This window comes from Pieris rapae, chromosome 5, assembly GCF_905147795.1.
Source record: "Pieris rapae chromosome 5, ilPieRapa1.1, whole genome shotgun sequence".
Classification (NCBI taxonomy): domain Eukaryota; kingdom Metazoa; phylum Arthropoda; class Insecta; order Lepidoptera; family Pieridae; genus Pieris; species Pieris rapae.
Genome location: NC_059513.1, coordinates 1,092,778 through 1,105,426, shown reverse-complemented (window position 1 = coordinate 1,105,426; position 12,649 = coordinate 1,092,778). Strand labels below are relative to the sequence as shown.

General features: G+C 31.7%; 1 protein-coding gene across 2 annotated transcripts in view; it reads right to left on the bottom strand.

Moving 5' to 3' along the window:
* The window catches only part of LOC110996809 (dipeptidyl aminopeptidase-like protein 6), a 115,800-nt gene that overhangs the window by 47,288 nt on the left and 55,863 nt on the right, over positions 1-12,649 (bottom strand). For both annotated transcript variants that reach the window (XM_022264659.2, XM_045628301.1), the window contains exon 4: positions 1,201-1,295. In XM_022264659.2, coding sequence (XP_022120351.1) covers positions 1,201-1,295 — 95 coding nt within the window. The remainder of the gene's footprint in view (positions 1-1,200; positions 1,296-12,649) is intronic.

Genomic DNA, 12,649 nt, shown 5'->3' with positions numbered 1-12,649 from the left:
TATTTCCAACGAAAAAGAAGTTTCTCTTTAAAAATAGATATAAATACGCTTAAAGAAAACTCAGACTTGTTGCAAAATAAATAAAATGATTCTGTCAAAACCGTACAAATACAACGATCCTATTTTACAATATTCTTAACTTATATACAAATCATTTAATTGTATACAAATATAACGTAAGAATACGCGTTTTATTATACAGTTATATACGTTGTAAAGCATCTAAAAGCTTTTAACAAGTAGAAAGTTTGATGCAAAGTTGTAGACTCAACGGCTAAAGTTCTCACCTGTTGAAACAGCTATCAATCATTCGATATGGCTACACGCCAATGCAAATAAATGACCATAATTGCTGAAGACAGTAGTATTTTAATACACCCAGTAGTTTGCTTTGTAATTTAGTATTATTATTATTGTCTTCTTTTGCTTTGCCTTCTTTGCTAATAATTGTACGACAGTTGTCAAATATAAATAGGTGTCTTCTGAAAGTTGGGTAACGAAAATCATATTAATTTAATACTATTAACGCCATCTATGCCTGCGAACCTGCGTACCTAATACATTGCATATTCGCGGATGCTTGGCGGATTCTCTTTGATACAAAACGTCCCCTCGGGAGTTGTATGCGATATTTCAATTCGATTGTACGGAAGTTGTATGAATTTGGTTTGGGATGCCTATACACTTCTTAAGTTCTCGTGTTATTTCCACTCGTGAATAAACTTTTTATAATATATATGGATACGTATTTAATTGGCCTCATTGAAACATATGTTTTTGAGAGCAGAAATAAAATATAATTATTATTGTGTATATAATATGATGATGTAATAGATGTGAGAGTGAGAGAAATAAAGTCTTATTTCTCTGACATCATAGTATAGTTATTATTAATAATTTTTCATTTTTTCCGGGCGTGTACAGGGAATTAAAATTGTGATTTTTATTACTATATACATAAATTAATATTTTAACATTGACAGGCAGACAGACACAATGTTTATTACAAACACACAATTTTATTATTTATTAGAAACACAATTAATAATAATAATAAAAAAATAACATATTTTAATTCATAAATTGTTAATGTTGACAGTTCTACGCCGGCGGAGCCGAATAACAAACGTGCCAAATATAATTTTTGCCGACCTTTCATTGTTAAAAAGTTTAGGCTATATATTTAATATAAATACTTACATATGTTGTGTTTGGCATCAAGGTTTTTGATGTCTGATTCGCAGCAAACATGAGGCTGATACCACCCCATGGGTCGCGGTACACGAACTCATCACCTGAAAATAATGTTTATTAATATTACGAAAAAAGATACGATAATATAGTCGAGATCAGATTAACACATGATTTATGAAGGCACAAGATATATAAAGGGAACATTGTTTCTTTTGTAAAAATACATCCAAATGAAATAGATTTAATTGATTAATCATTTATTCAATAGCAGCGCACAATTCACAATATGCCGACGGCGAATCGTATTTGGGCCATCCAATGCGCAGAGGCGATGAGAACTTGGAGAATCTGATTAATGTTGATAAAACAGAAGGCAAAAATGACTAATCAAGTGTAAGACTGTCGTCCTGAAAACTGTACACTGTCATAAGAGAGGCGCTGGGCAGAAACTGGTGGTATGTACAGATAAAATAATTAGAAACAAATTTGGCCAATATTTCTAGCACACTAATGTTAAAATAACTTTTGGTGGTAAAAAATCATAAAGTTTTGTGAGTTTAATCGCTGCTTACATACAAATATATCATATTTATAACATAAACTCCTCTTTGTAAACTATGGCGAAACGGTTAATGTATTTTCTAACTCACAAGTTCAACTGGCCACTTCAAGTCTCTAACGTTTTTGATGCATATATTTCTTGTGTATTTATTTGTCGTGAAGTGTTTATCTCAATTATATTGTATCAGTTACTATGTAAATGTTGTGTTTGTATGTATGTTCTTTTCTGTCTTTTCTAGAAAAAAGAGTCGCCAAGAACAACATACCGTAACCAGGCTGGAGCACTTTAAGATGTTTCCGAATGGAGATGTTGGAGAATCGTAGATAATTAATTCATAAATAGTTTGCGTTTCTTCCAAGTATTCACAATGTTCGTATGTTCTATTCTAGTAAACGCCCGTTGCATCCCTTGTAATTTATATATACTGTGTTATTTGTATTTCTTTAGCAACGAAGTGTAAATAAATAAAATAAATAAATAAATAAACTTATCTCTATTTCTTTATATAATATACAATATTATATATACATTGATAAAAGGTCTTCGAAAAGATAATCCTATTTGAACTGGTATGTGGTACGGGTTAATTGAACTCAAATTGAGACCGGCATTGGCACATTTAAATGTAATTCGGCTATTTGAAGCCGCAATTGAACGCCATCTTGAATTTCGCAAAATAGGTAATTGCGGCTATATTCGTGTTATACATGGTCATTGTCAGACAAGAATTGTAACTACTTCGGACTTTTTATTTAATTAATTGGGAATCTTGTCTTGGGGCACCTTGCATTGGTGTATAAATAAAATAAGCTTGTGTAGTAGGCATACACGATTCATAAATTTTGAGATTAAGATTTTTTTTATTAAAGGAATAATAATTTTAAAGTTTTCATTGTTGGTTTGGTTCCTATGAACAGCTATTTATTTATTTATTTATCACTACATTTTCTATCTTAACAGTAATTATACTAATACGATAGAATTCCAAAATCCCACACCAACTATTCTAGATAAAAACATTAAGAAATTAAACTTATATTCCTAAATCAATCTTTATTATTTTGTTTATCATGTTTAAACTGGACATTTAATAAAATTTCTGCCCAAGTATGTGCACAAAATGGAGATCATTATGTGTTTAATCTGATGTTAAAATTCGCTTTTATTACTAAATAAGACTATGTTAATGTAAAATTAATTGTGTTGTATTTACAATATTTTTAACCTACATGTACATCAACCAATATAAATTTAAACCAATTTAATTTAATTTAAAAAGTTAGGTCCCTGTAGCAGTGTACCTAACTTATTCTTTTAGCGGAAGACGTAAAAACGGCAGATGCCAACTTAAATCTTTAATAAGCCTGTGCAATGGGACCCCACTGTTTCCTTTGGCCTAAAATTCTCTAGTTCAAAGGGAATGATGCGTTGAATTAATTTTAATGATAATAAAAAATACAAACAATTTGTTATCCTATAATATAATATTACAACAATTGCTCTCTTTAATTCTGTTTCTTCTAGTTCGGGCACTAAAGATTTTATTTTATTTAATTATAAAAACACTTTTGCCTTAACGGGTGACCCTAAATTGATAAGAGTGAACAGTAAGTGAATAAAGATTACAGACGAAGCAAAAAAACCAACATGAAATTAATTAGGAATAAATTTTACACAATAAAAAATACAAGAAACTAACAAATTATAGGCACTAACAAATAATATAACTTTAAGATGTTATTTTTACATTAACTAATAAATGTACTTTATTTCTCGAAAGAAATTATTTTCTTTGTTTCCACTCGGAGCATGCGATGGACAAATAAATTTTTACTATTTAATTTAGTTAAGCCGGCAACGCACTCGCGAGCCCTCCGCCGCCTCATTCCCGAGGCATTGAGAGTGTCCATGTTCGGCGGTATCATTTAAAATCAGGTGAGCCTTCTGCAAACACCCCCTGTTCTATAAAAAAATTGTTTTACTAATAATTTTAGGTACTAGCTAGAATAAATATTATGCGTAAAATACAAATTGAACCCATTCCATTCAAGCGAAACTAAATACAGCAAATGACAATTAGTAATTGCGAAAATAATTAAAAGTGTCACTAAAGCGTGAAAACAGTATGAAATTTAACGAGCAAATTACTCCGATGACAATATTTCTCTTAATGTTCCGTAACAATTTTATGGGACATAAAAGGGATTCAATAACAATTACAATGGGCAAAATAGTGTTGTTTCGACAGTTTTGGAAACTTTACAAATATTGGTCGGCGATTTGTATATAGTTTAGTGGTTTGACTAAATATTTTAAGATTTATTGCAGATACATATCGATATTCAAGCATTTATCATGATACTATCAATATTAGTGTGTTTTTGATCATGCTTTTAGACACAGCTTTGTTTAACACATGTCGATAATAATTAACATTTTTCACAGTAGCAAAAATGCGAGCTAGAAATAATTTATTTTTTATTATTTATTACTCAATATGTCATATGGAACATGGTGTAGTGGTTGCAGCTCCTTGCAATCATTGTGTAAAAAAAAAGTGTCCAAAAATTACTGCTATCCCAGTTCATCTACACTAATTTTTAGTGGGCAGCCTTTGAGAGAGTACACTCTTACTTTGAATAGTTAGAGGTCGATAGTCACAGGCACTGTTTCCACCGGGAGTTGATTCCACAGTTCGCTATACAGGAGGAGAAGCAGAGGTACACACAAAACATCACAATAGCCAAAATATATTAAATAAGGAAAACTATAACTTAAAAATTTCGTCTTTGTCCCAGAAATATAAAACAATAACAAATCTAATAGAGTCCTTAATCACATACTTTGTCCTTTTGCAGAGATTTATGATTTATTTTTTGGCTTACACATTTAAAAGGCTGACATAAATCGTGCAACTTTTTGATGTTCATATGTTTTATAAGCGATGCCGTGGTTAACACGAAATTCTATCCATAAATATTTGGAAATTACCACTTTCTAGAAAGACATGAGAAGATTAACCGAACAATACAATAGGAGACTTCAGCAACAGTGTTTCGGCTGAGAAACAAAGCGCGGCGAGGCTTGCCGCAGTTTGATAGTTTGAGAGTGACGGAGGGAAAATAAATTGAAGAAAATATTGGATATGCATTCCCTAATTGAATCAAAATCATATCATTAAATCTGATAAAGGCCAAGAGGCTGATTGCAGATGATGAAATATATTTGTAAAATTTTCGATGTTAAGTGCCTAAATAGTGCAAATGAAAGAAAAACCAAGAATGGAGTTGTCTTATGTTAAATATCCTTTTTAGTAAGTTAGGCTTTAACTTTTTATTAGTCTTAAGTTAGGCTTACATGCCATGTTCCATGATGTCTGAGTGAAGTTTTTCTTTACAATATAGTGACGTTTTAGTCGACTGACATACTGTCTAATGGTGAGTTGGCGAGCAAGTTCGTTAGAATGAAAGCTTAACCGCTCTTTTTATTTAGCTACCAGTATCTGTATTTAAAAAAGAGGTATCTAAAATACAATGATAAAGCTTTCAAAAAGCTTTGATACGAATTAAACGAACCAGTTACATAATTCACAATATCTAAAATTTCCATAAAAAATAATAGTTGTGACGATCCAGCATCATTCATAAATACACTGTAGTAGTGGATTCCAAATGGCTGACAAAAATTAATTAATTCCCTGCATTTTGGAATTAAGGCCAAAAAACGTAGCTCTCATATATAAAAGCAACAATGCAATAAATAGTTGGTTCTTTTGTTTACGATGCAATCGAGTGAAATGAATATGGTTAGGCATGTATTGGGTTCGTGTAAACTTTTTTCCTAGATATATCGTTTATATACATAATAGTAGGTAGAAAAAAACAGACCAGTGGAAGTGGATGAGGAGTAGATAAGGTATGTATTTGAGTATGATGATATCATTTCGCCTATGAAAAGTGGAGACACTATTTCTATCCAATTAAAAAAATTGTCTATATAGACGAAACAAAATTTACTGATAGTATACATTTAATAAAATAAATCAAATATTAAATTAGTGTCAAACGGAATCCCAAAAACAAAATACGCAATGCAGTTTATTCAATCGAATGCCATTTCGAAAAAATAGGTCGTGACTGGAACGTATAAAATATATATAACAGTGACGCTACAAACTTTTAAAGTCTGGGCGTAAGATTTATATATTTGTTTCATAATCATTTGTGAATCTAATGGGTGATCAGCCTTCTGCGTCTAACACACGTCGCGGACTTTTTGAATCTAAATCAACATTTCCTCACGATGTTTTCCTTCACCGTTCGAGCGAATGTTAAATGCGCACGTATAATGAAACTGCATTGGTGCACAGCCAGGGATCGAACCTACGGAGTCGAGTGCTGAAGGACAACATTACTCACTGGAACATATATAAGGAAACTACAGGAAAAACATTTTTTTCTAATTCCAAGTACCTAAGACTAAGTCCTATAACGTGGTATCTATATAACGCGATGTTTGTAACGCAATTTCCGTCCGCCAAATGACGTTGTATTTCCTCCCTATAACGCGGATATTTCTATAGTGTGAAATCTATAATGATTTGTCAAGTCCATAATTAGTTTTGTGTACCTTTGATTCAATTCTGTTCTAATGAAATTAAACTAAATAACTTTATTAAATTCGTGTTCCTAGTTTTTGAATTGTTCAAAAAACCGTTTTACGAGAATAATACAACGCGATTTAATATAATGCTGTTCGGGAAATATGTATACAGATACTGTACGCGAATTATACAAAGTTGGTTCGTTTGTAAAAGTTAGATTAAACTAAAATACTTTTACAGTTTAAAAAGTGAGCAAATTTCAGCGGACTGGGTAAATGTACCAATTAATGGTTGCTGGAAAAGTTGGACCAAATAAAGGTTAAGTAGCAAAGTGAATAATTAATGCAAGTTGGTTCGCTACCGCTTTACCCCAGCGGAATGCGATTTTAAGTATAAAGTTGAATTTATAATAAAATGAGCAGTGTCAAGCTAAAAAATGACGATAAAAAACATAAATCAGTGGCGTTACAACCTCTTTAGGTCCTGGCCTCAGATTTCTTTTAAAAGAGGTGTCGGAAATCAGTTCGGTCAATGATTATACAGTTATATTAACTCGTAGTTAAACCTTTTTATGCCATACATTAAGCGGGACGGTAAAATTCTCGACTAAGAGATAACAATCGGCCAGATTTTGTCTGGTCCATATATTTTTTGCCGACTTTTTGTCGCCAGTGAATACGTGTTGTATTGTAAAACAATTCTGGTTGTAACTAATTTTTATTGTGACTATTGTATTTGATGTTGTGCTAGAAATGTGATAGAAGAATACGCGATTTCTGTCTTTATTCGGATTTCCGTAATTTATTAAATATATGACGATTATGGTAATAAATTTTACAAAATTTTCCGAAGTTTAGTTATTATTAATATTTTTTTAGTTAACAATGTGTACAAGGTTGTTTTTATTATATTATTTTACCAATAATTTATTCTATTACAAAATATTTAAATACAGATATTTATTAATATTAAATAAATTGCACTTAATACATGGGCAGACTACCGGGACAAACCTATCGAACGAATCGCTACTAAGAGGATGCAAGAAAAAGAGTTTTCACGATATATAGCGAATGTAGCGATTGTCTATCCCACTACAAATTAAAGCTACTTTATTGGCGTAGGGTTCTGCTGGTTGCAATTTCTCTTTATTAACCGTGCAGCAATGCGATGGACTCACCTCACACCTTGTTTAAATTGAACATTGTTGCTAAAAATTGAGACGGTACAAAAAACCGCATACATTTTTTATCTCCACTAAGATCTCTAGGATCTTCTACGCTCTACTAAACAGAATGACTAGAATGTGCACCATGCACATTCTAGTCATTCTGTTTAGTAAGGCCTGAACAATCGAGATATTTTTTTTGGATCAATGGGATGGCACGCCAGGAGGTGCCTATTTAACCGCTTTAAAATAAGATTTTAAAAAAATCCCCTTACCCCATATTATATTTCTTTCAACCCAACCTGAACAGTAATAATAAAATATAATATAATGCTAATGTAATAAATACAAAAAAATTATAACTTAAAAATGTAATAACTCAAATATATTAATAAAAGGAGTCCCTTTAGGCTACGTTCCGAAGATATTGGCAGCGTTCCCCCTTTGAATAGCTAGACTAATTCTTTGTAAGAGGTAGCTGCCAGCTCTTCATCTCCTGTGATGTCGACTAACCGTTTTAATATTTCCCTAAAAGCCTTATAGCGCTAGGACCCCACGCACCAAGGCTCTCGACACCGAATTGTACAAAATCATATTCGGAAGGTATTATGTACGATGTTATCACAGGTCTATCAATTTGAATAAATAAATATAAGCATTATGTTTGAACACGCTTTATGTATTATAGCGGAGACTCGTTAGTTACGATTTGCATAACTTTTCTTAGTTTTTTGTTTTTCTTAGTTGTTTGTGAGGTCTATAACCTATATCACAAAAGTATCTAATAATAATCATTATACTTGAAGGTTTTTAATATCTTTTTAATCTTTTAAGAATATGTTTATAAATTCATATTTAAATACTTTGTAGAATATTGTTTCGTAGCGCGTAATAATGTTTCATCGTAGCAAAGCTAATCGTGTAGCGGTCGCAGCCGATCGAACGGAATATACCTTATTATTCACCTCATTAGTTTTTCAACTAAATGTAGTTTTATAACAAAGAAATTATAATATATTTATCATCCTTTAACACCGTCAAGGGGCGTGGTGTTGATATGTTTCTGTGTAATCAAAATCGCCAGTGGCATATGTATGTGTGAAATTAACACTAATGATTTTTTTCTTTATTCATTATTTATTTCGTTGTATTTATTCATTGCTTATTACGTAACCCTAGTGCTAACAAAAATTTTATATAAAATATAGTTACACTAAGCCTTAAAGCCAGAGGTGGAACTTTATTTACCTATAAAAAATTTCATTTACAATAGGAGGAAAAATCTATTAAATTAGTTGTGCTGTGATGTGTGATGGTGTTGGTGGTGAATTGAGGGTATATAAGTGAAGGTTAGTATGTGCGATGTGCCCATACAGGTGTTTTTACGTTATGGATATTCTTAATACTTCTTTTAACCATATTCCGCGGTGGCTTAAACAAGTTATGGCTACTATATAGGTCATCGTATCAGGTCATCGTGCATCATACAAAATTGAGTTTTTTGCATGGTTAGTGTTGATATGAGAATTTTTACACTATAAAGTGCATAAAAATTTGGGAGCCCTTTTAAATAAAAATACATGGGTCAGAGTTATGTTCCGAAAATGATGATCACTAACTCGTCTTTAAAAGATTAATTAAAAAAATATAATCTATGTTTTCTGCTTTTTTTTTTTTATAGAACAGGGGGCAAACGGGCAGGAGGCTCACCTGATGTTAAGTGATACCGCCGCCCATGGACACCCTCAATGCCGGAGGGCTCGCGAGTGCGTTGCCGGCCTTTTAAGAATTGGTACGCTCTTTTCTTGAAGGACCCTAAGTCTGCTAACCTAAAGTAATTTTTTTTTCATTGGAATTCAAACGAAATCCCATGAACGTTAACCACTAATGTGTGGCGGTCACCGCCAGAAAGTAGTCACGTATAAATCATAAACCACGCTTCAATGGTATCATGAATCAGACAAGTTTCTGAAATTGTCGAGTTTATGAGCGCAGATGTGCTGAATCGCTTCTCTTCGTATGACGTCGTTTCATGACACTTTGCAACATGCTGTTCGAATAACAATAGCTTTATTAGTTTTCAGTAATACAATGTTAAATTAAACACACACAGTACATTTGTGTTCTTTACGTATATTTTTTTTATCTCTGTGAGGCACTTCAATGCAAGGTATATAATTGTTTCGGGTTGAATAGCATTCAAAACTCGAAAATGTTTAGAAAACCACAACCTTTCCTACCTGCTGATGTCTTATGTCTTTTATATAAACTGTCAATTAGTTGTCATATTAGATGCGAGAAGAAAATAGAGTTTCACAGCTGTAGGTAATAAGTTTTGATGTAGGTAAAGCAATGTTCGCCGTGTCGTCTAGTTGAGAAAAAGTGACATTTAGCCCAATTTTTTAAATATAATTTTGTGTAATAGCAGTCTTGGCTTAGTGGCTTCAGCTTGCGACTCTCATACCTGAGGTCGTAGGTTGGATCCCCGGCTGTGCACCAATGGACTTTCTTTCTATATGCGCATTTAACATTCGCTAGAACTGTGAAGGAAAACATCGTGATTAAACCGACATGTTTTAGACCCAAAAAGTCGACGACGTGTGTCAGGTACTGGAGGCTGATCACCTATTAGATTTAAAAATGATCAAGAAACAGATTTAAAAAAAATCTAAGGCCAGGACCCAAAGAGGTTGTAGCACCACTGATTTATTTATTTAACTTTGTATATGACGCCACACAATAAAAGCAGCTCTGTAGCTATGCCACAAGTGTTTATCTTGTGAAACACATAAAATTTAACAATCCAGCTTTATTGTTTCCGCTTCTGTATTTCTACTGGATCAATCGTTTTTTACTTTAAGGTGGAACACATTTTTGACGTTTCATCATTTATATCGTTATGACAAATCAAAATCTACATACATAGATAAAATCTACAAACATAGATAAAAAAAGTAGCAGTTATTTATAATAGAAGAAAATGCTTTTTTTTGTCAGAGACTGATGCCTGTTAAGAGTCTCCCACTTTGGATCGCCATAAGATTTTAAAACGTTGCGTTAATTAATGCGTTATAAACAATTATTATTATTAATGCTTAAGTGGTTGCAACAAGGAAACCACATGTGTCTGTGAATTCATGAGCGTGCGTATATTTTTATATAAATACGTATTTCTTTCCAAATTAAATGTAAGCAGTGCATATCATAATTATAAAAGTATATACAAAGATAAATAAATAAATTAGGTCTGATCCTGATATCTGTTTCATAAGGCCATTTATTGAATTATTATTAATTGTACTGTATCTCTATAAATAAATACCATACAGGAAGAATACAAGAAGTAAGAGAAACATAGTTTAATTACTTTATAATGTATTGTAGGCTTTATTGGAGAACAAAAGTAGTGTTATTCGATTTGGGACCAATGTGTATCGCCCTTAATAAATCATTGTACACCCAAAGGAAATCGTTTTGTTTACATCGAATGTTATTGCATTTCTAAATGTATTTTATTACCTCAATATTATCACATCATAAAGTATTTGTTATTCTATACACGAAAGTAACTTTGAGTAACGATGAATATATGGAAATCTAATAAATAAAATATATTGAAGACATAATTAAATTATATATTATTAAGATTACATTACGTAAATTTAATTTACGTCCAACAATCAAATATTATTAACAGGTTTACTGTCCACACACTATATGAGGTCTGTAGACGGAAAGCTCTATATGTTCACAGATCACATATGGTCTGCTTGCAGGTACAACTTCTAGACTTTTGGGAGTTGTAGACGCACGATGACAGTTGCATATAATTATGGTGCGGACATAGCACTGAGAACCTATACAGTGCTGACACACGGTAATTGCTTTTTCTAGTAAGGTGAAATGATTTTTTATTCAATATATCAATTATTCGAAATTCCTCGATCTAAGACCAATTATTTACGAAACTCGGTTATGTATCGTATACCTACAGATTACAACATAAATTACCAGCAAATCGATATATTTAACGTGACCAAAAAGTTCTGAAAGAAATATTTAAAAAATCAGGTATCTTTTATTAATAATGGCTTTGTTTGTTCCTTCATATTAAATATATATTATAATCTACCAATCAATCAATCTTAGAACTGTTCTTTGTAAAACTGTGCTTTATGTTTCTGTTTCAATGTGTATTCCGCTTTTGTGTGTAATGTAATTGTTTGGATATTGTTTAGTGATTAGCTGTAGGAATACTTAAATAAAATAAATTGATACAATGTTTCAAAATTTATTAGTATTTTGCATAAAAACGCAAATGGACGTGAGGGATATTTCTATTTCACGATTGGACTATGAAACTGTTTAGGTACGTAGTAATAAGTATAATTAAAAATTAAATTTAAAAAACTTTGGTTCTTTTAATGCTGGTATTTTATTGTTCTATAGCGATATCAGGCGCCAAGTTTTCTTCTAAATTCTTCCACCTGTCTCTTGTCTATTCTTATTAAAATTAAAATTCTCCTTGTGGCGAACTAAGACGGAAATTTTAGGAGTTGTTCCAAATACTTATTCAGTGATTCACAGAAATATATAGAAAAATTTAATAAAATCCATAGATTTTTAAATAGATTGATGAAATTTAACGAGAACGTAGACAAGAACTAATAAATCTAGACCTACATTTTACACCGCGTTACTTAGAAAGTCGTTTATAACAAAATGTCGTCTAGAAGTTGTCGACAAAATTAATGTTTAAAACTGTCCAAGTTCAAGAAATTGTTGTCAGTTCTTTGTTTATTAAATTCTTAGTCTGTGGAGTTCGGATAAATGACATTCTTAGGAAGGTTCTCAACTCAACCGCTGTTCGGATTATTACTACTACATTTTAATACCTAATATCTGTTATAAAACCTTTTTATAGAATATCGAATATGCATTAATATAACAGGTCAAGAGCAATTCGATTTTCAAATTTACGAAAATCGAATTTCTATCACCAAGGAGTTTTAATTCATATTTTTTCTTGCTAGAGACTTATAAAATCTATAGCCTACACTATAGATCCATAGATATCATATTTCAATTTACCCGCCATTTCTATGAATTCATACAATTATTT